Source organism: Mirounga angustirostris, unplaced genomic scaffold (genome assembly GCF_029215605.1).
Source record: "Mirounga angustirostris isolate CCGP_5_RB_7025 unplaced genomic scaffold, mMirAng1.0.hap1 SCAF_3, whole genome shotgun sequence".
Taxonomy (NCBI): domain Eukaryota; kingdom Metazoa; phylum Chordata; class Mammalia; order Carnivora; family Phocidae; genus Mirounga; species Mirounga angustirostris.
This window is the reverse complement of record NW_026991711.1, coordinates 115,619,873-115,646,486: the sequence shown is the minus strand read 5'-3', so window position 1 is coordinate 115,646,486 and position 26,614 is coordinate 115,619,873. Positions and strand designations below refer to the sequence as shown.

The 26,614-nt window shown below is 47.0% G+C and overlaps 1 protein-coding gene across 3 annotated transcripts in view; it reads right to left on the bottom strand.

Moving 5' to 3' along the window:
- Positions 1-7,220: 7,220 nt before the first annotated feature.
- The window catches only part of KIF5C (kinesin family member 5C), a 174,805-nt gene continuing 155,411 nt past the window's right edge, over positions 7,221-26,614 (bottom strand). For 2 of the 3 annotated variants that reach the window (XM_064586514.1, XM_045868902.3), the window contains exons 24-26: positions 24,421-24,637; positions 23,134-23,247; positions 7,221-11,165 (exon numbers count right to left, since the gene is read on the bottom strand). In XM_064586514.1, the coding sequence (XP_064442584.1) occupies positions 23,141-23,247; positions 24,421-24,637 (324 nt within the window). In that variant the 3' untranslated portion in view covers positions 7,221-11,165; positions 23,134-23,140. Of the gene's footprint in view, positions 11,166-19,042; positions 21,523-23,133; positions 23,248-24,420; positions 24,638-26,614 lie in introns of those variants that run through there. The other variant, XM_064586513.1, reaches the window with a different exon arrangement.

Here is a 26,614-nt window from a genome sequence, read left to right as displayed (position 1 = left end):
GAAGCAGCTTCCACCCCACATCCACGGACCGGCCTCCCTCCCCTCTGCGTCAAGCCCTCACCTCACCTGAACAAAGGAAGAGAAATGCTACTCTTTCCACAGCCCAGGTGCACATGAGCAGCACTCTAAGAACAACAGATTGAGACTTTTTTTCAAACTTATTCCTTCTATTTGTTTATTTAATTGAAGTACAGGTAACACAGAGCGTGACATTAGTTTTGGGTGTACAACATAGTGATTCCACAAGTCTATACATTAAGCTGTGCTCACGAGGGTCGCAAACAACTATTCCAGTCCCATTGACTGTGTTCCCCAGGCTGCACCTTTTATCCCTACATCCTATTCATTCCCTAACTGGAAGCCTGCATCTCCCGCTCCCCTTCTTCACCCATTTTGAAATCAGGCTTCTTTTTCGAGAAAAATAAAATGTGCAGCCACCTCTGTGTTAGCCCATTAAATCTCAAGGAGGCCTAGACCTTTCTTGCCAGGACTGCTCCCCCACCCCAGGACCCACCCCCTCCACACACCCCACTGTATCCAGCTTTACTATTTGAACAGCTGAGGCTATTCAGCAAACACTTTCAAGTGACATCCTGCAAAAATGTAGACGCTTTGTTCACTTCCTACAGCCACAGGCTAATTAGGCACTGAACAGGGAACTTCAGTCTGCTGCCATTTAGTTGTGTGAGGCCCCCGGTGGGAACCACGGCTTCCCTGGCAGATCTTGGCAAGAAATGAGTCTGAAGCAAAGACAGAAGAGGCAGCAGCTGCAGGTGCCAAGGAGGGTTATCCAAGTTAGGTTTCAGGGACACCCAAAAATGTCGGCTCAAGAACAATCAGACAAAATCCAGCATCTTTTCTTTTTGGTTGGTGAAATTCTCTCTGTGCTTACCAAGGGAAGCCAAGGACACACAGGTGTTCTTGGGGTTTTTGATATTCACCAATCACAGAATCCTAAAGTAGCAGAAAGTTGAAATAACCTCCCCAAAGTGTGTTGGGCATACCTCTCACATACGAGGCCAGCAAGCAAAATTTCCAAGGTGGCACACTGTAGAAGTTGCATTTCCCTGAGAAGAAGACTATAAAAAGATGCAGGCGGCCCCCCTTCAGGCCTGTGCTTGACCCTGAGGCTGGGCAGCAAATCAGCTTTTCCATGTTTATTCCTCAGTATTATTCCTTACATTCTCAGGGCCCGCCAATCAGTGTGAATTTGCTTGGCTTTCTACAACACATCAGCTGGGGCGCCTGGGTGGTTCAGTCATTGGGCGTCTGCCCTTGGCTCAGGTCATGATCCCAGGGTCCTGGGATCGAGTCCCACATTGGGCTCCCTGCTCAGCAGGAAGCCTGCTTCTCCCTCTCCCACTCCCCCTGCTTGTGTTCCCTCTCTCGCTGTGTCTCTCTTTGTCAAATAAATAAATAAAATCTTTAAAAAAAAAAAAAACACATCAGCTGGGGATTGCTTGCCCTCTTTTACTTGGGTTTCAAAACAAACACCAAAACATGGATTATAAAGTTATGGGTCTGCTTACAAAATTGCTGGCTACAAAAATGTCCAAATGTCTTTGGTGTTGTATTTCTAAACCCAGGAAAGAAGTTGATTATTCCAAATTTACTCCTTACTTTTGAGGGTAACACAAACATATTGATCATCTTTTTAATTTGCTAGGTCAATGAGGAAATGAAATACCAGTGTGGAGAAAATTCTTTGTGTAAAATCAGAGTTCAATTACCACTAACACACCGAGCAAAATCTTCCTCAGGGCCTTTGCACTTACTGTCCCTTCTGCTTGGAACTGTCTCCGGATCTCTGCATGGCTGGCTCCCTCAGTCACCCACAGAGGCCTTCCCTGACTACTTCGTTCAAAGTAGACACAGGCCACTTGCTGTCACAGCACCCTGTTTTATTCTCTTCATAGCACTTAAACAGTATTAAGTCGTATTAGAAAGTGGTGCTCACTAGTTCATAATTTGCCTCTAAGAGAATAAAGACTCTGTCTTGTCTTATTCACCACTTCTCTCCAGCTCTGAAAACAACGCTGTGTACAAAGCAGGTGCTCGAATATTTCTAACGTATCGGCAGAAGACTTTGAGTCCATCACGTGGAGAGTTCAACTGCTCCTGTATGCGGCTTAGGTCTGTGAATAAGCTCTGGCTGGGGAGGGAAACGGGATTTCAGCCTAGTCTCTCTAGGCTCCTTGGTAACCATGGACCCCCAGGAAACCTAAGCCTCATGGTTAAGAATGTGCGCTCTAGAGCCAGCAACACCTCTTCCTAGCTCTGTGATGTTGGCCACTTAAACCTCTCCACACCTCAGTTTCTTCATCCGCATATGGGGAGAATAACGGTGCCACCCTCACCCATACCTTGTGAAGAGATCCCAGAACTCGCCTGAAGAACTAGCTATTATCACGAGCTGTGCATAGAGCGGCAGGCACGTGGTTAATACAGACAAGAGTGGGAACCACCGGAACCCTGGTCTATAAACTGCCGGAGTCCACTGCTGATCGCCAGGTTCCGGGCATACGGCACACATGCGACCTAGGACTGCGTCAGACATCCTCTGATGTGACAGCAGAGAGGCACCCGCTGCCATCGCAGTTCCCGTGACTAGCCCCAGGCCTGGCAGGTGTCCAAGTACAGCAGGTGCACCGGGCTCCCGCTCTCCGTGGATCAGGTGAGGGGAGTCAATTAACCTTGCCGGGTGCAAACAGGTGAGCCCTGATGTCCCTCGTAGCCTTCCTTTCTACTCTAAGTACTGGTGATGTGCACTTTGTTTCTTCCAAGGACTCCCCAGTTTATTGGCTTAATACAGTAAAGTGAAAACCACTATAAAAGGCACGATTGACTTACAAGTCATAGGGGAAATCAGGAATGAGAAAACTGAGATGGGCAAACAGGACTGTAAGAGAAGGAATGTGGGCTCTAGAGCCAAAACTAACCATGTGACCTTGGACGGGTGACTCCACCTCTTTGGATTTCAGTTTTCTTTTAGGTTTACGGCCTGAAAGGAGACAAGGAGAAAGCAGAGGTCATGATCCTGAGTCCTGTGCTTGGGAGCAGCAGGCCCACATGCCGAGGACAGACCAGCATGCGTGGCACAGCGAGTACCTGGCTCGCGTGTGGGGCCAGGAACAGAGCTTTCAGATGCCAGGCTCTTCCTAGCAGAGGCAGCAGGCCGCTTGCTCCCAGACGCTGGCGGAAGCTGAGGGTGCTTTTGTGTTCCGGCTCTGCTAAGTGACTCCTTGAGTGCCTCCCATCTCACTTTGGGGAGCTTGTTAAGCTCCGATAAAGATGCTGCTGGGCTGTAGACTCTCAGAAGGAGCTGTGATTCCGGAGACAGCGAGTGGACTTGATTCATGAGGCAGCGTCAGGACCTTGAGTGAAGAGCATGCACAGGAGCCCTGGGCGTGAGCAGCCCCCAGGCACAAAGATGGACACCGGCCCCAAACCCCCCTCACTGCAGTTATTGGGAGCGTAGGGAATATTCTCTCCCTGTGCAACAGCCTGAGAGCAGCTTTTCCCCAAAAGGACCGGGGGAGGGGGGGAGGTGTGGGAAAGGGAAACCCTGAACAGTCTCACTGGGTAGAATCAGATGATTCCCAGTGTCTCCTTCGCTAAGTAGCAGGGGTGATGGGTAAAGGCATCGCTGCAGTCCAAGGAGAAAATACCTTGTCCTAGGAAGTTTTTGATAATAACTATTAAGAAGAATACAACAGGCCCCAAAAGGAGTCCCTTAGCCTAAGCGCAAACCGACACTTCATTACCGTTTCCGCTCTCCCAGAAATGGAATCCTGAAGCAGTCAACTAGGAATCACCTAGTCAGCACTAGGCAGGTTATCTGCCTGACAGACCCCTGCCATCCCCTGAAGGAAAGTGACCTTGCCGGAACCACTGTGCTTTTTGCCTCTATGTTCCCACTCCCTCCTTGCCCGTAGGTCAAGAGTACCCCTCCTCGGAGCTCCCTTCTATCTGCTAGATTCAGGCTGCCCAATTCCTGAGTCATTGAATAAAGCCAGTAAGATCGTCAAAATTTACTCAGTTGAATTTTGTCTTTTGACACAGCATTCTCTTCTATTTAAGTAGCACTTTCATAGAATGCTTGCCCACAATTTCTCGTCTGATCCTCCAGCCAAATGTGAAGAGTAGAGAGTGGTGGGCTAAGCATCTCCGTAATTCAGGTATGGAGATGAGGCCACTGAGATGCTGCACGGCTCAACAACGTCACCACAATCCCACAGTTGGTCAGTGCGAAGTAGAGTGGGAGCCAGGTCCCAAGTCCCTCGTTATTTCCATTTTGGGATTACTCAGCAGCGCCATTGCGGAGTCAGCGCTCCAGGGATATTTCGCTTTTGCATGCATGCCCCAGAAGCGGGCGCTGCAGGGCAGAGAAGAGGCCAGGCTGGTGATGGGGTCTGCAGGCAAGCAGCCTGCCTGAAGGAGGCAGCAACCCGTGACCAGACGAATCCGCCCCCAGCCTTCCTCCCCAACTCTGCACTAGCCCATCAGAAGCACCCTCGGACGGGAGAGGCGCAGGTAAATGGAGTCTGTGGTAAAGCGGAGTGAGGGGGAGTTGCTCACAAGGGAACCCCCTTTACTGTTTCGGCCCCTTTCTGTAGCTGGACTTGCAGATGCATGTGTGGTATGGTTGGCATGTGTACTTTTTCTAAACCTAAAGCATTAAAAGGAGACTCTATTAATCATCCTGACAAGGCTGGAGGTGAGGTAGGGGTGGCTCCTCTCAGCGGGGCTCCCTGAGCAGCCTCCTCCAAGGCCTCACAGAGACCTGGGGAAGGGGGACCCACCCAGTGCCCCTCAGACTTCCCATTAGAGGTGGTCCAGATGGGGCAAGAGAACCCTGCTTTATCGGGACCTTAAACAGCAGAGGACAGAAGTTATATATTTTAAAAAGCAACCAGAGATCATTAACGTCCTAAAGAGAAGAAAAAAAGTCAACATGAGTTAAGCTAAATTCTTACAGCAAACAGTAGAGAACTGACAGGAGTGACTGCAGCCTTCTAAGTGTCTGTGGCATGGAAGAAGGATCCTGACAACCGCTGGGGCGCGCAGACTGCCTTTAGAAGGGGCATCCTCCTTCAGTACTGTTGTGATGATTCCTGCCCAGATGCACTGGACGGCCTAACATAATGCAACTAACAAGGAATTCTCAGATTCCTCTGACAGGAGAAAACAGAAAAGTGGCAAAGGTATAAAACTTGGTATAAATGGCTTTTTGAGGCTGGTTGTGGGTACACACACACACACACACACACACACACCACTGTTCTGAGAGGCAGTGTTACCAGCTGCCCAGAGCACAGACCTCGGGACCAGACTGCCCAAGTTTCAATCCTGACTCCTCCTCCCAACTGTGAGGCCTTGGGCAAGTGACCGAACCTCTGCCTGTTTCCTCCCCACTAAAGTTGAGATAATGGTGCCTACCTCGTGGGGTTATTAAGCAGATTAGATGGATTTATACATGTAAAGCACTTAAAACAGTATCTGGCACACAGCCAGAACAGTCTCTGGCATTCACTGGCTCCTTCCTGCAGCTTTCTGAGCATTCTGAGGTTCTGGTGCTGTTACATGGCATCCGGAACAAGTTTGCCAATTTCTCTAGTTTGATATATACATTCTGAAGGAGTAAAATAGGACTTCCGGTACATTTTTTGAAGAGCAGGCCTATGAGAATTACTTGCAGTCTGGTCACGGGGAGGGGTGAGGGTTGGAGGGTGCCAGACCGGAAGGGGCTCCCAAACGGAGCCATTGGCGCTGGGGAAGCAAAGCAGATGAATCCCAGCCTTCACCATCCACAGCGCAGAAAGTGGAAAGATCCACAGGGGTTCTCTGCAAGTCTGACTATTCTAAGCCCAACTAACCACACAGAAATTGTTGTGTTCTTTGCAGATTGGATGAGGAACCAGCAAACGCCAAAGGGAGAGTAAAAACTCCATGGCTCAGGATGCCTTTTGTCAAGTGAGCCCACATTTTCATTTGATGTGTCACCTGAGAGATGCCTCCTACTTCTGTTCCATTTATCATGTACAGAAGACAAATCACAAGATGTAACCTGTCACAAATGCCACAATTAAACCCGCCAATACACACGTCATCAGTAATTACCTTTGCAGGCTATGGCTTCAGCTCCACATTCTCCCACAGATACTCACGGGCTCTGTACTTCCCAGGCATAGCCCGAGCACCATTCAGGGCTCGATGGAACAGGAAACGTCGAGAAAGACTTGCAGGAACCCAGGGAACAGTGGGTGTCCGTGCGATGCTCCTGCACTGCAGAGCCCCTGTATTCTGGGACCTGTGGGGTCATTGCCCACGGATGCTGAAATTTGCTCTGTCATCGAGTTCAGAGGACTGCTTTCCCATCTTAAATACACAGGCTTCCGCCTAAATATCATCCACATTTGAAGTTTTACTACATAAGTCACCTTTAACAATCTGGTATCTGGAAACGGCCTCTTCCGAGTTCTTTGGAGAATAACAATTTCAAGCAAGATGGGTAAGACATCATAAAAGCACATCATTTGCAGTGCCCTCAATCCCACTTACCAAACGTTCATTTGGCACCCATCCTTCCTGTTTTTAATTGATTAAAGCAATTTACTGTCTGGCTCTCATGCAACATTAAGCAAACCAAGAATGAGGGTGTTTCACATTCACAATGCCTGTGTGGCCACAGGATTCCAGTGCCCTGAGCTACAGAAGTCTCCTTGCTGAAAGCGTATCTGATTGTCCTGCAGCCTGCCTTTCGTTATTCTCCAAAGGCTTCACACTCCAACGTCCTCTCCTAACACCCCAGACCTATACATTAATACTCTCAGGTTAAACAGGAACACAAGCATGCCAACCTTCTCAAAAGATGCCAATAATCTTTCAACATTCAACGTGTGCAGGGCTCCGATGCATTAGCTGAAGAATACCGCTGCGCTAACATGTTGTTGGAATAAGTGCTTTACTCGGGCAAGAAGAAATTCAGCTATTACCCTGGTCTACTGACCTTTAACTCAATCTTACCTTAAGAAAGTGTTTAAGGCGCTTATTTATATCAGTTGCTATCATTTCAGTGCTGAAGGAACAAATGTCAGGTTTTCTGGGTTCCTCACTAAGAAATAAAAACAGATCTTCGAGCCAAGGAGGGGGCAGAAAGGTCAAGGCTGACTTTACTCATGCTTTGAGTCTGAGTGGCTGTCCGCTGAAAAGAACTCTTCTTCTGAGGCCAGACAACGGTTCATCCCGACTCGGGCATTGAGGCCTTCAATGGGAATGCCTTTAGGATAACTCAAGAAAAAACAGACCAGACAAAGTTTAACTCAATTTTATTTTCCACTTTTAGTATTTTTCAAATTATACAACATGCAGTCTGCCAGAGTATCCATACATCTTCATTTTAGAACCTAGAGGATAACCAAAATTTCCCACGGGCCAGGGAAGGGTTACTTCCAGATCTTTCGTTACATGTACTATATATTACAGCATCATTACTTGGTATAAACAGCCATTTTCCCCCTCAAACCACCAAAACAAGTTTGTCCACAAATTTTTTTTTTTAATGAGAGCTACTGTACAGATACATAAAGCCCCAGAACACACATCTGCAGTACACATTACATACTTTACAAACTAGACATGTATAATCCTACAGAATGCCCTATTCCCCTTATATCTGCACACGATGAAAAGTCTTTAAAACTGGTGCACAAGATGTAAATGTGTAAGCAGACTTCATGGAGCAAGGCTTCCTTCGGCAGTTACCTAGCCCTTTTTTTCAATACTTTTAGAAAGGCTAAATTGTTAGTGTTAAATGAAACCATTTTAAACTACAATGGTTCCTTTAGCTCGCTCAAAATATTAGGGGTGAGACAATGAAGTGAAACCTTCCCCCTACCCCCTCCCAGTGAAAAACTTCCCCAATAGGTCATGTAGCCAGACTCTAAATGTCTTCTGCCCTGCTAAAAACAACAAAACAGAACAAAAACACTTCAAAAAGGGGACTGTTAAAGACTTTTATTTGCTTCCAGTTATTCCTCTAGGAAAAGAGAACCGATAATTCCCCATGAGTCTTGGTGATGGCTCAGTCTGGCCTTGGACAGAACTATCACTCCTTCATGTGAAGTTAGGGCATCAAAAAGTCACTAGATGCTACATTCTAGACAAATATTTTTATTTCTTCGTTTACACCAATATTTCTATGAACTCTAATTTTTGTAATCACATGATACTATTTCCTTTAAGTCTTACTCCACATTTATTCTCCCTACTACCTGCCATTCAAACAAGCAAACTGTACAGCATTTGAAGAGATGATGCATTTGTACAGAATTCTCTAGTAATTGACCAAAACACATTTGGCATTAATATATTTTAGTCTCCAACCATAAATCTTTTAAAGTTTTAAAAGCACTTTATGAATTGATAATACAGTCAATGAAGGAATATACTCCATTATAAAAATGTAATTGGTTAAGTTGAATCCAACCATAAATCTTGATATCCCAAACAGCATTTCTCTAATTTAACAATCCACCATCCTGCAGGTAGAGATTATTTGTATAAACCATCTGGCTATTCCCTTATTAGCATCAAAAAGTAAACTTTCAAGAAGAAGCATGAGATAGAAAATTATTCACAAAGGAGAAACACACGTTCTCTCTCTCTCTCTCTCACAAAAAGTAGCATACAAACAAAAATATAATCACAGGCTCAGCCATTCAGAAGTGTGGTTTTTATATTTAGAGTACAAATGTAAAGGAGTAATAATTTTTTAAAAAAATGAAAGTTGCATAAATGTGGCTTTTTAAAAAGTGGCCTACAGAGGATATGGTCCTGATCTTAGTTTATCATATAAAGTAATATTTAGGGATCCACTTGAATATGCTGTAGAATCCATTCCAATAATCTGCCCATCTTTTAGTCACAGTGTAGGAAAGTTAATTTTGAGGTCCTATAAAGATTGAAGCTAGGTGAACTGACTGGCTGATCAGCAAGTAGCAGAATTATCTTTAAGAGACATCAAAGCCAACTTTCTCTGTGAATAAAAGTCGTGTGAATTTTGTGAGTCCTTTGTGGAGATCAAAAAATACGGGACTACAAGTGAAACATGTGGCTCTTTTTGAAACATGAAAGGGCCAAGCAATTCTTTAGAAATAGAAAAGGGGTACCCAGGGAAAAGTTACTTTGGGGAGAATTTAAAATAATCTATTAACAAGAGAGCCCCAAAAAAGAATTATTGACCTTTGTTCAATTTCCACACATAAATACAGTTGCATAATAGACAATAGTGGTATGACAACTATTAATTGGCAATCCTCTCCAAGACCAATGTTTTAGCTTCTAAAATCAGAGCCAAACATATTCACAGCAAAAGATTATAATCTATGGCATATGTTATTACCTGATCAAGTTTGCAAAACCTGCCCTACAAGGGCCCTTCTATCAGACTGCAAACAGTCATGGAGCAGCTCTATTGGGCAAGTACTGGCAATATAAGAAAATCAAAAGAATTTTTGAAGTGTAAATGAATGCAAAATCGTCATGTTTGTGAAATAAATATTTCACTAGAATTGGTCTTCTTCTTTCTCTTTACTGCCCCCCCCCCAAAACAAAACACATATAAACAAAGTTCAACATTTAACAAATAAATTAAGTCAAAGCAGCTCTGCTGTGTTAGGGAAATTTTTACAAGAGAAGTTTGGAAGTCAATTCACAGTCCTCAGACACACACACACGCCCTCGAACTACAACTCACACAGTGAAGAGAAAGCTCAATGTCTCCCCGGCCTACGTTTCATTCCAGTGGTGACAGCTCGCTCATCGCGGGCAGGCACCCAGATCGGGTGGGGGTGTTCATGGAGACGGGTCTGGTTGCCACCGACTTACCCTCAAATTTGTCAAAACCAGTAGCAGCACAAAAGACCACGTTAACTGAATCCTTGTCAGCTTCCCTGAAGACTTTCCTACTTGGAAATCAATCCTTTTAAAATCCGCAACTGGAAGTAAGAGTTGATTCAGCTTTAAATTCGTATGTTGGAAAAAACCAATAGTTAAATGTAAAAAAATCCATCCATACTGATTTCTTCACATTCTGCCTAAGAAGACGAATCTATCTGATGCCCGAGAGAGAAGTCAAACAAACATTCAGCAATGAAGGGTTAAAATAACAACTTATTCGTAGGCACAAAAATGCGTCAGTCACTCCCCCGCCCCCACCCCGAGGCTTCCTTTTCCAACTGCTGGAATTGATCCTGGATTTCAACTGGCCGTACCCCCTCCAGGCTTAAGATGGTTCCCTTACGGAAAGAGGCCATCCCCAGTGCGAGCTCCAGTAGGATCAGGGAGGAGGCGGCCAGGAGGGCCACCCTATTTCCAATCATCCAACTTTGCAGCATTTTCAACACTTCCGAAGGAAGGATGTTCAAACTGGGCTGGCTGAGACTAGTTGCTGCAGGTTTAGTAGCAAGCAGCTCAGGTGAATTTTATGATTTTCTGCATTTACATGGATGTGTTTGAATGAACAAATTCTACATCGCTACCGTCAGATTGTTTTTCTGCCTTGAAGAAATTTGCTTTGCTTAACAGGTGCCCTCCTAAAAGGTGTTTTTACAGATCCAAAGATGTGACCGGGGGGGATTCAAAATGCTTCTTTGGGGTGATTTGTTTCGGAAAAGTGTTCAGAATGAAAATTTTGAACCTCGTAGCAGCACTTTTTTTTTTTTGTTCCCTAAAAATATAAAGGAATGTGTTTATTTCACAGGAAACCAGACAGCTGCAGCAGAGCATGAGCCCCCCGCCTCCACAGCACTTGGTTGATCCCCCCCAGGGAACGGCACGTGAGGGCGTTTGCTGGGATGGCACACTACCAAGGAAGGAGGCTCCAGGGGCCGCCCAGAGACCACCCAACAGCCTAGTCCCTGGGCCTCGTTCCCAGGAGTAAGCGGATCTTCTGTAATCAGCCCCTTCAGATTTCTCAGGAAGAGAAAAGTCCAAGCACACATCTGTACACACAGAGATTCTACACAGCTCAAATATCTGAAACTGGTGTACTGCAGATGGCTGGGGTAAGCAAGTGTAAAAGAAAATGGAAGTTGTGGAGGGGGTGGGGAATAAAGGAATTGGTGATTAATGGAGTCCTTGACATGCTACGTGGAGAGCCGTATCTGTTGAGAGAGAACCAGAGAGAGAACACGGGAGTTAGAGGACACAGTGGAATTTCATTCCTCAGACAAATGTTTTGGTATTTGGAATATCTGGAGTAATCAGATATTTAGATAAACATTCTAGATATTTAGACCAGTGCTGTCCAGTAGAAAGACCATGTGAGCCACATATTTGATTTTAAATTTTCAAGTGGCCACATTAAAAAGTGGGAAGAAACAAGTAAAATTAATTTTAATAACATTTTATTTAACCCAAGAAATTCAACATATTATCATTTCCACACATGATCAGTACTATGTGTTGAGAAATCTTATGTTGGTATCACCATGGAGCTACTTCAGTCTTTTTCCCACAATGTTTGCAGTGTGGTGTAGGCACATCTCGATGTGGACTTGGCCACATTTCGAGCCCTCAGTAGCCACATGTGGCTTGTGGCTAGCGTGGTGGACAGCACAGCTTCCTACTTACTGCTTTTGCCCTGACAAGTCTCTTCCAAAAGTCTGTATCTATCGACACTGGTGGTATTCAGAGAAACATAATGCATTTTCTCATTCCTGAGGGAGACTCGAACACCATTCACACTTGTCAGGATTTTGAGGCAGGTCAGACACGGCCCCTAACCCAGGAAAGAGGTTCCTAGTCCTGACTGCACTGGGCTGATGGAGTCACTCAGAGGGCACCCCCTGGATGTCACCCCACTTCCCATGAGAGGTCTATCCGATCATGCTCAGGTCTCCAGGATAAAAGCCTGGGCTAGTCCTGACTCAGAGGCCAGGCCAGAGTGCTCTCTGTCGCCTTCGGACCAACTCCAGTAAAATCTACTCTTAGGGGCGCCTGGGTGGCTCAGTCGGTTAAGCGACTGCCTTCGGCTCAGGTCATGATTCTGGAGTCCTGGGATCGAGTCCTGCGTCGGGCTCCCTGCTTAGCGAGGAGTCTGCTTCTCCCTCTGACCCTCCCGCCTCTCATGCTCTCTCTCAAATAAATAAATAAAATCTTAAAAAAATAAAATGAAATCTTGGGCGCCTGGGTGGCTCAGTTGGTTAAGCGACTGCCTTCAGCTCAGGTCATGATCCTGGAGTCCCGGGATCGAGTCCCACATCAGGCTCCCTGCTCAGCAGGGAGTCTGCTTCTCCCTCTGACCCTCCTCCCTCTCATGCTCTCTGTCTCTCATTCTCTCTCTCGCAAATAAATAAAAATCTTAAAAAAAAAAAAATGAAATCTACTTTTAGGAGGGAAACAAAAGGTTCAGCTTCCTCCCACCAGCTGGAAGCCCTGGGTCTGTCTGTGGTCTTCCCATAGGTTTTGTGCAGAGCCCACCGGGGGCTCACAGCTCACCCCACTGTGGGGTGGGGAGGTGGCGATAGCAGGGGTATGTCGAGCCTCATCCTCGAGAGACATGGGAAATACCCAGCACAGAAATATGATAGACACTAAGAAAAATCCATGTGCTCATCTGATTTTAAAAGGAACTCCATAACCTGACGCGTTGTGCTTTCTGTTCTTGCCTCTAGAAGGCTTAGATCCAAATTCAGGGCTCAGCTTTGGTAAACACCCATCTCCGATTCCTGCTACAATGCTCTCTCCCCCTCTAATGTGTTTCTCTTCACTCTCCCGACTCGTATGTTATAATATTGTAAGCAACCTCACATAGTTTATATAAATAAGCAAAATGTAAATTATAAATCAACAGAAAAAATTCAGGGTGTAAAAAGGGATTATAAAAGTATATAAGAGCAAAGTGGGTGGAGGGGAAAAAGAAGAGGAAAAAAAGAACATACTCCTTTTTATAATACCCCATCCTCCCAGACACACAAAAATAAAAACTCAGAGAGCTCATTTGGTAATTACCACCTCTTGCTCCAGTGATGTAACTATTCACAGATATATAGCTGCTCAACCAAAAATGGCTTAAACAACCTTATATGGTAATATTCAGGTCATTTTTAGATGTCAGAGAAAGAGATTTGTTTATGGGAAGAGCATCTTTAATGTTTAGCCTCTCTGCTAAGATTTTGTGCTTATTATTAGGACAAGAAAAAGTCCAAAAGCCTGGTCATAGTGGTCATTTAAATTCATTTCAAGCCGAAAACCAAGCGGCGCAGGGATGTTTTCTGAATATCACCACTTGAATCCCCATTTCGCTTTTCTTACAGGTTCATTTCTCCAAACACACCATCTCAGGATCACTTATGGGTCACCCTGGTCAGATGAGATGGTCTTCCTACATGCCCTTAGGGCTTAATGTGCTGACAGAGCATTAGACACACGCTCAATGGTGCGGCCTCAACAATGCCCACAGACCGTGAAGTCACACAATTTCCACCAGCCGACCTTTCATTCAAATCCCCCCCCCGCCTCCATGTGCAAGATTCAGCACGTTCTGGCTAATGGTACAGAAGAAAGAGGGGGACACAAAGGACACCCAACCTGCTTAGTCACTTCAAGGAGGGCGAAAGAAGACAGAGACTGTGACAGGCTGCCGAAAGGAAAAACACAGGGAGTCCACCAATAAAGGTTATTCTAAAGAGGTGGTCCATCTTCATCCTGAGTTACAGATCTGTCCAGCCTGTCTGCCAACGCAGTCTTTCCAGCAGGCCCAAGAAGAAAGGAGTCAACTGGGATACTCCCGTCCATCTCCCAACTATCTGAATGTTCATCTCTTCTGATAAATTCAGGAGAGAAAATGGATAGAACTTATAAAGGTAAATGGGTTAGCTCCTGGAGAAACAACTTCTGACTGTTCTGATCCCCGAGAGTGGCCAACCCAGAGAGGCTGGCAAACCTTGAGAACATTTAAGACCCAGTTCTGTTGACCCTCTTGGATGGCTCAGAGTGGTTACTCCCTGAAAAGCACGGTACTGGCCCAAGTGACCTGCTACAAGGCCATCCCTGCACCTCTGCCAAACTGGAGATGGTAACAGAGTGGCAACGTGTGACCAGGCTTAGAAGGAAATAAGATCGCCTTTCTTTAGAAGGGATGAGAAGGCTGAAGAAAGAAGCGAATTATACAAGGGTTTTGCAAGAAGTATTGAGAGGTTTTCCCCAAACTTTGGCTTTTGCAATTGCTTGCAAGCAGATTTATGCTTAATCCAAACAGCGCGTAGTTTTATCTTTTCTCCTGCCTTCCTACCATTCAGTGCCCACTTGCTAAGAATTGCCAACTGTACTCTACGTATCGCTGCTGAAGAGAAGCAGCGGCATCAGGGCAATCTGCTGTGGGGGACGATCGTTCTTCCTTCCAGGCCCTCACCATTGCTCCCTCTGAGCGCACAATGCTGGTTTCCACGTCCCAGGCCGCAGTGCCCGCCTGCACTGCTTACTGGCCCCTCTCCCTGAGTCCCGTTTTCTCTATGCTGTTTAGGCCTGTCCCCACGACATACCATTGGCTAATGCTTGTGAGGCCCTAAGTTTTGCCACACGCTCTCCCAGGACTTTCCATTCTTCTTTCACATCTCTCATTCAATTCTCAGAGCAAGGCTGTGATGAAGAAGGTACTATGGGGGCACCTGGGTGGCTCAGTCGGTTAAGCCTCTGCCTCTCCCTCTGCCCCTCGTCCCACTTGTGCACGCTCGCATGCTCTCTCTCTCTCTCTCATTCTCGCTCTCAAATAAATAAATAAATAAAATCTTTAAAAAAGAGAGAAAGAAGGTGCTATGATCATAACTTCTCCGCACCTAAGAATCCTGTCTGGAGTGACAAGGCTCAGTTTTCTTCAACTAAAATAAGACACTGCAACTGAGAGAACGCAGAAGCAGATATGAGAATCCAGTGTTGTCCACTGAGCCAAATATTAAAGAGATCTGCAAACCTGCAAAGCAATTCCATTCTGCTAAGTTTTCATTTTGGAAAATAATTACGTTTCATTAAAAGTGACATTTGTCTTAACAGTAGTGATACTTAAAATTTTTGCTTCAATTTATATCAATAATATAAAACATACCAAGAGATATAGCTCAGGAATATAAAATCTCTTTGATGTTGATACTTTTTAAGACTACAAAGGGTCTTAAGGCCAGGGACTTTAGGAACTGCTGCCCAGCGGATCAGAGTTCACGGTCCAGGACCCACCACGGACAAGATGTGTGATCTTGACAGTTCACCTGGCCTCTCTGGAGAAGGTAGGAGAAGGTAGGATGGCATAATGTCAACACGGGCCAACGCCGCATGCCTGCTCTGTGCCAGGCACCTGCCTAAACTCTCTGGATTAATGCATTTAATCCTCACAGCCACCCTGTAAAAAGTACAGTCATTTGGCACATTTTACAGAGGACAAGGAGGCACAAAGAGATGAAGTAACTTACCTAGTACATGGCCAAGCTGAGATTCAACCCCAGGCAGCCCAGCTCCGTATCCTGAACCCACAATCGCCCAGCTATGTACCCCGCCGGTAGCAGAGGGGATTCACATTCTTGTGTCTCAATCATCTCATTGCTAGGATTTTCCAACAGCAGGAGCAAGCTGAACGGCCAGCGGCTCCGATGTAGACCACATGTGTGCCCTGACTTTACTACTTCGGAGGGTTAAACTCAAAAGCAGCTTCTCGCCCACCCTCCACATGGGGAGCGAACCCATTTCTGCTGTGGGCACAAGGCAACTTGTACATTTTAGGTACATATAACATTTTTTATTTGTGATTAAGTGGGTATCATAACCAGGAGAATGGTCAAGGTGAACCCCACCAATGATGCAAGATGGTTTAGGTCCAGATATTCAGGACAGAGAGAAGAGTAACAAGAAGGAAAGAGATTTAGAAAAGCAAAGAGTGTAAATGAGGAAGTGCCAGCTTGGAAAGCTCAGCCTGCCTAAGGACTAAACAGGGAAGGGCTGCCTTTTTGTTCTAGTAGTCAAAAGCTTAGAAAATTCTATTCTGCCTGAGGTGGAGGAAAACAATGAAGGGCGGGATGGGGGTTTGAGAGACAGCGGACTTCCTAGTTCAAAGACAAAAGAGCTGGAGGCCTACGTGCCCCTGAAGTTTAGGGCTTTAGCTGAAGTTAGTAAATGTGGGGAAATGGCCAAAGACTTTGAGTCAAATAAGTCTGAGGTTTAAGTGCTAGCCTAGAAAATACTGGACTTCCTGTCTCTAATGTACACTTGGAATTTCCCCTTTTGGGTGTAGCTTACTGTGACAATTAAGCAACAAGTAAGCTTTTTTTTTTTTTTAATTTTTTTTTTATTTATTTGACAGAGAGTGTGAGCACAAGCAAGGGGAGCTACAGGTAGAGGGAGAGGGAGAAGCAAGGACCCCGGGATCATGACCTGAGCCGAAGGCAGACGCTTAACCCACTGAGCCACCCAGGTGCCCCTGTGACAAGACTTAAGAGTAGAAAACCATTTGTGCATTCCAAATGTCTGGGCCAAGCCCGAAGACCCTGACTATGACAGGCACACAGGACACATAGGGTCCAGGATTTCAGGGCCTCAGTCACAGATGACCTTATGGCAGCAAAAGGGACCAGTCGTGAAAGCCTGGAGATCTATGTTCTGTGTCTGCTTCCAGCACACCACTTAAGAATGTAAAGGTATTATTTTTACTAACAACTAACAGATATATTCACAATAAAGGTCTTAAGGTAGTAAAACCTGAAGACAGAGCCATCCTACAGTGACTGTCACTGATCCAGGGAATGTCACATAAATCAAAGGTCATAACAGAACACCTGGTCTGCTTGGATGGCTCTTTGTAGTTGCACTCACCCATGTGACCGTGCTATAAATCGCAGACATGCTTCTTCTAGGGCTGTTTTCTTTATGCCTCAAAGCATGAAATCATAGTCTAAAAACATGGAATTGCTTCTTCTGTAAGAGCCCTAATGAGTTCCCATTGGCTCCACCATTGTGATTTTACCAAATGTTTTATCCAAGTTTATTAAAACTTAATTTTTAAAAATATTTTATTTATTTATTTATTTGAGACGGGGTGGGGAGGGCAGAGGGAGAAGGACAAACAGACTCCAAGCTGAGTGCGGAGCCTGACGTGGGGCTCAACCCCAGGACCCTGAGATCATAACCTGAGGCAAAACCGAGCTGGATGCCCAACCAACTGAGCCACCCAGGCACCCCAAAACTTTATAGGCTATGATTTCTAGACTTAATATATGTGGTTTTTTAATAAAAGTACAGTCCTCAAAATATCAGAGTCTTTACCTACATCAACAAAGTGAGAGGCATCCTGGGCATTTCATTTATTTCACAGTATTTTTAATTCTATGTTTTTCTTTCCACAAAAATCGAAAGCATTAATATGTGCATATTCTAGGGGTGCCTGGGTGGCTCAGTTGGTTAAGCAGGTAAGCATTTGACTCTAGATTTTGGCTCAGGTCACGATCTCAGCGTTGTGAGATGGAGCCCCGCATCAGACTCTCCTCAGCAGGGAGTCGCTTCTCTCTCTCTCTCTCTCCCTCTTCCCCTTCCACCCACACTCTCTCTCTCTCTCTCAAATAAATAAACAAATCTTTTTAAAAAATATGTGGGTATTCTAGATTATCTAGCTGACTACCTTGCAACCAAGCATTCCCATGCAACTTCAGCCCCACACACGCTTTATGCTACGACCAAGTGGACACTACTCCTCACAACTTAAATATCCTTCAGCTAAAGCTGGACGCAGCAGGACAAGGATGGGTTCCAGCCACAAGACGACAAAACAGCTTGAAGGTATGCAGTGATTCTGCCGTGTTTCTCTTTCTTTCTCTTTTCTTTTTTCAAGACTTTATTTTTAAATAATCTCTACACCCAGCATGGGGCTCAAATTTACAACCCCAAGGTCAAGACTCACATGCTCTACCGAATGAGCCAGCTAGGTGCCCCTCCGCAGTGGTTTTCACACAGAAAGGGAATGAAAGAAGTGAGCCCTGCCATGGCACACAGAAGCAACACAGGTAAGCCAGACTCTCCTAGAAGCAACACATCCCAGAATCACATTGCACCCAGCTCTTTTCAGAGAAAAGCCATCTTTTATTAACTTCTGTTAAGGTTGGTAATTTGATTTTGGTTTATGGTTCATTTCAATCTAACTTCTAAATTTGTTTTGACTTGATAGTTATGTAAGATCTAAGTATATGCTATTGTAAATTTGCAAATACCTAATTTAAAAAAAAAAAAAACTCTGAGTAATATGAGAACTTTATCCCCTGAAAAGTACTGTATTTACTATTCAAATCCGAGAAATAATGGCCTAAATAAAGGAGAGTCAAAAGACCCTTTTGCCTCAAAGCCTTTTAGAAAATAGCGAGGTTCCAGCGGTGCCCCACTGGCGCCATCTGGTGGACACACTTGAACAAGCAGCCAGCGGCTAGTCAAAGCACTACCTGGAAGAAGTCCCACCGCAGGGCCCGCAGAGCCAGGGAGCCAGACGAGATATCTAAATGATGTCTGCATTGAATGTGGGGCCATGAATAAGCACTCAGTACTGCCTCAGAGGTCTACTTCACACCTTATCTCTTCTCCAGCCTGCAACCCCACCTCCCTGCCTCCCTGCTGCTTACCTGGCTTCTTGCACAAGAAAACAGGCACTAAGGGCGCCTGGGTGGCTCAGTTGGTTAAGCGACTGCCTTCGGCTCAGGTCATGATCCTGGAGTCCCGGGATCGAGTCCCGCATCGGGCTCCCTGCTCAGCAGGGAGTCTGCTTCTCCCTCTCCTGCTCCCCCCTCTTGTGCTCTTTCTCTCACTCTCTCTCTCTCTCAAATAAATAAATAAAATCTTAAAAAAAAAAAAAGAAAACAGGCACTAAGATGAGACCCATCCCAACTCCCTGCCACCCCATCTACCACCTACCAGCACCTGTCCTTCCTCCTCCGCCTTCCCATCACCTCCGCCTATGCTCCGGATTGCAGCTCCTCTCAGGCGGCCAGTACTCCCTGCCTGTAACTCTCCCGTCTCCCACATTATCTATCTCCCCGCAAGAGCCTCTGGGGAGCCCCTGCTCTGACTCCCCCCCACACCATCCTTTCCATGGGGTCCAGCACAGGGTGGCCTTTCCCAGTCATGAACCAGGTCCCACCACTCCCAGGCCCAGAGTCCCCAGTGGCCCCACACACTCAGATCGCACTCTATGCTGCTGGCCCGGCTCAAAGGCCTCATTTACCTGGCCCTTCCTTCTCTCCCGACAACCGTGATTATGAAGGTCTCTGTGTTCTCTGGGCTCCAGCCCTATCAGCCTTCCTGACTCCCCAAATAACGCCAGCCAGCCCCACCTTCCAGCCAGTGTCTGTGCTACTCTTCCCCAGTCACTCTGTGGTTGGTACTTGTTCTCCTCCCCCTGGCAGCTCCCCTGGATTTGACCTAGCTGAGATAGAAGCCAGCAGTATCCTGAGTTCTGATTTCTCCATGTTGGCACCTTTAGTCGCTCTGAAACTTTGAGCATAAACCAAAATACTCATTGTGACTGTATTCTTTGAAACCTGAAATGAAGCAGAAAGAAACCCCAAAGATATCCAAATGCTGCCCAAGTATGAATATGCTGCTCTGGCTTCAACAAGAGGGCTGGGAAGAAGAGTCAGCAGCTGAGATCATTTTTCCCTAGGAAGACACACTTCAGAATGAGCATCTCAAAGATCAGGAAAGATCACCTCAAAAGGTTTTGATCCCAACTAAGCAATGAATTCCACATTTCCAATCATTTTTTAAAAAAGATTTTATTTATTTATTTGAGCGAGAGCGAGAGAGCATGAGTGGGGGGGAAGAGCAGAGGGAGAGAGAGAAGCAGACTCCCCACTGAGTAAGGAGCCTGATGTGCGGCTTGATCCCAGGACCCCGGGATCATGACCTGAGCCGAAGGCAGACGCTTAACCAACTGAGCCATCCAGGCGCCCCTCCAATTATTTTTCTTAAAAAATGATTTTGCATTTTCTCACTCCCAGTTACAATTTCCCACTTCACTGGCTACTATCCTTTTTTTTTAACCTCCACTGACAAATACCTAGTCTTTTTCTTAAAAATAGTCAATGTTCTTATTCATAACCTTTAGATGAATAAATGATAATAACTTTAAAACACCTTATATCTGGTCATAGCATCAAATAGGATACTCAGTCATGGGCCTTCTGCACTCAGTGGTTAGAATTTAGGGCTAGAGAGGGACTAAAAACTATTTTGTAACAAGGAGACTAGAAGCCAACATTCATCCATCACCTACTGTGTGCCAAGTAGCGCACTGCTACTCTATACAGCAGTGACGTTTTTATGGAGCACTTGTTAGATGCCAAGCAGCTTAGAAGCGTGACCTCAGTCAGTCCTCATTTCAAAACCAATGGTCCAGGGAAAGGATTCTCCCCATTTCACAGACAAAGAAGCCCACTCTGAGGGTAAGTAACTTAAAGAGAGTAGAAGACCTAACTAACACCTGACCCAGGTCTCCTGTCCTAAGCCAGGCCTCTCTACCACACCGCCATCCTGATAACCAGAAAGGGGCCCATTTGTTTTGTGACGTGGGGAACGGCCCAGCTACAGGAGTTATATGCACGGAGAGAGTGGGTCAAGGGGGCTCTAACTGCAGTAAAATAATCAAATCCACTTATAACACTTCAAGTTAAAGCAATGGACCACCAGGATGGGTGAGGGTGGTTCTGTTAGTCTGAAGGTCTTAAAAGTCTCAGCAGACCCACTGCTTCTCAATCTCAAGTGTGACAAGGGAACACTGGGTCGTATGAAGCTTACACAAAACGTGGGTCGACAGACCTTTATGGGATCACATGTGGAAAGTGGCTGTCCACTGCACAGTCTCTGGACCCCAGAATCCCTGGGCCAGTGTACATATTGAGGGCTTGCCGGGAGCCAAGCACAGCCACCGCTCTGCAAGGTTACATGGAAGGGGGTAATGTAGATACTACATTAGCACAGCACTGCTGCATAGTAGGTGCTCAGTCAGCGCAGGCTCTGGTTGCCCCCCCAGCATCCATCACCTCGTCTTCAGCTAAGGAACAGTACTCCTGGGTGCCTGGCTGGCTCAGTCGGTTAAGCAGCTGCTTTTGGCTTGGGTCATGATCCCAGGGTCCTGGGATGGAGCCCCACATCAGGCTCCCTGCTCAGCGGGAAGTCTGCTTCTCCCTCTCCCTCTGCCCCTGCTCTTTCTCGCTCTCTCTTTCTCAAATAAAGAATTAAAATCTTTAAAAATAAATAAAAAATAAAGAACACTACTCTTCCGTGGGGCAGTGATGTGCCTAGCTCAAAGCGGCCGCTTTCCAGCCCCCTTGCAGCTGGACACGGCCATGGGCCTCAGATCTGGCCGGAGGGACCAGGCATCCACACTATATGGACTTCCAGGAGGGCCAGGAGAGGACGCGGATTCGGCTGAGAAGCTGCTTTTGCCTCTTCCCGGCTTCCTCTCTGCTTGCTGACCATGGTGTGTAGGCACGAAAGCTAGAAGAGTAGAAGTCACCGAGGTGACCTTGAGGAAGGAAGGTACTTGCTGAGGACAGGGGGTCTACACTTAAAAGGCGAGCTTTCTGCTGTCACTACAGAGTCGCTTTACCAGCCACTGACAGACCACCCTCAAATTTCCTTCACACGACAGAGAAATCCACTTCCGCCCTAGAGACGCCACAGTTCCTTCAGGACAGGAGTCCCCGAACTTTGGTGGCTAACGAAATCGCCGGGGGTACTCGGTACACACACAAAGGCTCAGGCACGACACTACTTCACAAAGCCTTCCGGGTGCCAAGTGATACTAACACCCACCCAAGTTCCAGAACCACGGCTTTAGGTTTCTATCCTACGTTGCCTCACAGGACCTTACAGTTCCCTTTGAGGGCCAGCCCCAACACTGACGACAATTTTCTGACATCCAAATTATTTTATCTGTAAGGGAAAGCGATCGGATCTGAATGGGGTGGCCCGCTGCCAAGACCATTTCCCATCCACCCTTTCAGGACACGGCAGATGGCGGTGGACATGCTGCCCGCCCTCGGGCTGCCTCGGCCTTCCCTCCTGTTCCCTAATCTGACCTGTGCCTGTCCCGCTCGTTGGCATGCTGCCTGGGGCAGCACAGGACAGGGCCGTCTGGGGGCAGGCGCCAAGCTTCCTCCTTGGCAGTTTTGGCGTGAGCCTTCGCAGTGTTGTCATATCCCGAGAGAGGGCTCCAGCCCCTCACATTCACGTCCTGTACCTTGATCGGAAAGGACAGGAGAGGACTCTGTGCTCTCCGGAGTTGGCTTTGCCACGCCGGCCGGCCCATCCTGCAAGCTAGCTTCCTCAGTGAGGGCTCAGAGTCCAAGGACAGCATCTGGAGCTCCTCCCTCCCGCCCACAGGTTACTGGTGCAAAGTCAAGAGTTTTCCTGAACAGTTTTCTGGCCACCGAGTTGTCTGTCTGCCCTGCCCAACGAGTAACCTCTTTTCTCCATCCCAAGTACAAAAGGACAGTTTGTGCTCTCTCCTTCTCTTTTCTAAAGTGTATCCCTTTTTGTTTCTTTGTTTGCTGGTAGAGCAGAATCACACATGCAGATTGTAGAAAGAGAAATTTATAAACCGCCGTCTCAAAGAAAAAAGTGGTCCTGACCTACCTAGATATAAATTAGCACGATTCTTAAAAACTCCTGTTTGTTGAGCTCAGAAAGCAATTACAAAAATATGACTTTCTATATCTGGCTCTTGCTTTAGAGTCAGTTCCTGGAACTTAAAGCAACCACCCACATCTATCTGCTCTGAGCGAAAGCAGTTGACGAACAGGTAATGCCCTTCTGGAAGCCAGCGGCACAGGGAAGTCCCACAGACAGAAGCAAGCTCAGGTGAATCATTCGCCACACCCTCATCCATCCCTGGAGTGTCCCCAGCGCCAGGTGGCCCTAGCGAGAAGACCCTGAGGCTCTGCAATGAGTTGAGTGTAGGTAAGCTACACCCCTAAGGCCTGTTCCAGAAGAGCTGAACTGCTCACTCTTGGAGGGGCACATGCAGACGGATGAGAACCAGGCAGGGCCAGGGATCTGCCCCAGGGCTGCCCAGGACAGAAACCACCCCTGACACCAGGGACTCACTTCGTATTTATTTCTGGTAGTGAGTGGCGTTTGAAGAGCTGCCTCCTCCCCCTCGGATGGTGTGGACGGCCGTCGGAGACGATGCTGGGTAGTGTCCAGGGCGGATGGGCTTGGCTGTATCCGACAGAAAGGACAGAGCATTCAGACTGGGCTTAAATGGCCACACCCACATGCCCACGGGTCACATGTGAAAACCAAGACACACAATTTTTATCGTTACAATTCCCATCAAGCATCAGACCTTTCTGAAAACAGGATGTCTCCACTCCCAGACAGTACAGTTAGCTAATCCAGGGCACCCAGTGGTTAGGGGACAGAGAGAACTTATACAGCAATTACTTTAATTCTGGCTGAGGAAAATTAGAAGGACTTCCAATTTTCTTTGAGGCCGATCCATAGGGAACATTTGGATTCCAAGGGCATCTGCGTAGCCCCTGAAACTGGGTGCAGGTTTCTGCCTATGATGCACTTCTCTGGGAAGAAGCTTTCTAGTTTCCAGATTTACAAAGAGCAAGAAATCCAATAAATGCAATGAAACATTAATCTAAGGTATGATCTAAAAACTAGAAACATGAAGTTGTTGGTTTACAAAACATCTGCACAGCATTATCTGATGGGAAATAATATCACATGTTATTGGAGGCATTTCAGTTTAAAAAAATAAAAGCTCTCTAGAGAACATTCCTAAATCTCCTTACCGCCTGTGGCTCCATCCTGGGAACTATGACTTAGCAGCTACACCCCCATTCCCAGCTCAGGCAAAATGCCCAAATCCAGGTCTGGCAGGGGCTGAACGTCCAGGCCCCTTTCCCACCTGGGATCCACACCCGGCACACGGAGGCCAGCCTAGCTCTTTCCAAGGTGCTTCCAAACGTGCCCTTGCAAGCGGCTCTCCCTGAGGCTTCCAGCTACACCGCGCCCCTTCCCGTTCTGCCTGGTACAGAACAGAAGGGGCCTTTGGGCCTCACTGAGAAACAGCCAAATGCTCTAGTGCTTGTGAGAACGTACCTCCGTTTACAGCCAAATACCTTCAGCTGACAGCCTAAGTTGGCCACCTTCTCTGCTCAGCTCAGCAGCTCTCAAGACCACAACGTGTCTGCTGCAACCTCTCAGGATAAGGAAGCAGGTGCCTGACACTGCCAGTCTCCCGGGGGAATGCAGGGTGCCTGGAGGCGCCGGCTAGCCCAGCTGCCGCCGGCCTGACTATAGCCTGCCAGCTGTTCCAGAGCACACAGCCCAGAGCAGCAGAGCCCTGCCTTCCAGGAGGGGCGCGAGGGGCGCACATACCGATCTGGGCCGAGTGGGCCCTCCTGGCCATATTCTTGGCTCGCACGGCCTCCTTGATGCGATCCACCTCCTGCTGGTAGCGCTTGCGGTCCCGCATGGCGTTCTCCTTGGCCTCCTTCAGTGCGCTCTCCAGGGCCTTGACGCGCTCCGCCGTGGCGCGCAGCCGCTTCTCCAGCTTGGGCAGCTCGCAGCGCAGGTCGGCGTTGTCCCGGACCAGCTGCGGGGAGAGGGGACGGGGGCGGCTTACCAGGGAGGTGACGGGGCCGGCAGGAGGGGCAGACGGTGACAGGAAGGCGGCTAGAAGCGGACTCTGCGGCCAAACAAGCAGCCCCGCTAGGTGCGCGCAGGACGTCCATGGGACCACCAACGCCGGGAGCGCCCGAGGAAAATGGAAGTCCCGGACCCGGCGCCTCCAGTTTGCTACGCAGGCCTCTTGTGTGCAAGGAAGTGGGGAGGGGTGCAGAATGAAATTAACGGCCACTTCTGGTCACAGGAAGCTGTCAGGCGTGGGCAGGATTTTCTTCCTCTTCGGTTTGCGGGGGTCGGGGAGCCAGTGTGAGGAAGCTTGGCTACTCCAGCACGAGCGTGTGAAAGCTGAGCGTGTAAGGCAAGTTCAGAAGCACTGGGTACAGGCGTGCATGTTCTAGAGCTCTCTGTAGGCCTCCTCCCGCGCGGGACGCGTTGTCTCCACCAGCATGTGGCTTGGACCCACTTTGCAACATATCCAGAGACTCCCAGGTAACCCTGGGATCCTGCTCGTTCTCTTACTACCTAAGACCCTCGGTTAAGAAGCAACGGGTGAGACTCGGCGCATTCAGGGTGGTCTGGCCACAGACTGGTGGTTGCCAGAGGGGAGGTGGGGGGTGGGGGTGGGTGAAAAAGGTGAAGGGGATTAAGAGGACACTTAGGGTGATGAGCACTAAGTAATGTAAGGGATTGCTGAACTGATACATCCCCGAAAATAATACAGCACTGTCTGCTAATTATGGAATTAATAAATACAAATTCTTTTAAAGTAAAAATAAAATGAAGGAAAATTTTTAAAATTAAAAAAAAGAAAGAAGGAAAAGAAGCAACAGGCTTGCCCTGGGTTTAAAAAAAAAAAAAAAAGGCTCAAGAGCCAGATCTATTACTTCCTGACATCTGACTTGGTAAGTCATCCAACCCCTACACATCTCGGGTTTCTCACCCATAAAAAAGGGGAGTATATAAGAGGCCCATTGTGTGAATCCCAGTGGATCCAGAAAAGTTTTGAAAATCAGAAAGTGATGTATGAAGGTTACCCATCCCGAGGCCACACGTGCATTCTTTACCAGCTCCAGTGCCTGGCAGAGAGGTTTTTAATATTTATTAAAATATTCATTGAATTCATAAAATAATGAATTTCAGAGCCCTATTTCAAATTAGTGAATTAGAAAATCACTAATTGCAACTCAGACTGCAGTTTCTGCTTCTATATTTCTCATCAGTAATTTGCTTGAATGACTTCAACCATGTTGAATCTGTCGTCCTCCCTTCGGGGAAAAATGCCATCCTAGGTAATGTTGAAGAGGATATAGGTCCAAGAGAGATGCATCCCCTTAACCATGTGGTCCAACAAGTTGGACCATTTTTTTTTTTAATTAACATATACTGTATTATTTGTTTCAGGGGTACAGGTCTGTGATTCATCGGTCTTACACAATTCACAGCACTCACCATAGCACATACCCTAAGTTGGACCATTTTTATCACATTCCAAATCTTTAGGATTTAGGGGAAACATGAACATTCCAGTAGTTATACAGAAAGGAGAAAAACAACTGCCCAGATCACCAGTAGGTTTGGCCATGCATTCTGCTGTCCCTCTGGATAAACTCCAGAGCGTCTTAAGAACTGGAGAGGGTGCCCAAGAAATAGGGCAACAGAGCAGAGAGAAAATAAAGCAGGTCACTTCCTCTCTCAGTCTGTTTCTTCATCTGCAAAAATGAGGGGCCTGAACTGACTCGGTGGTCTTCACTTTGCATTCTGTGCAGCCTGTGGGTCCAGGGCTGGAACCAGAGGCAGGATGATAAGGCAGGGTTCTGAACACCCCACTTCCCAAACCCCAAGAGCTCAAACTCCGATTCCTTCCATCTGGCTTCAATAAAAGACTTTTATATATAAGGGAAGTCACTGAAGACTAATTAAAGGACTCCAAGATCCTTCTGGCACT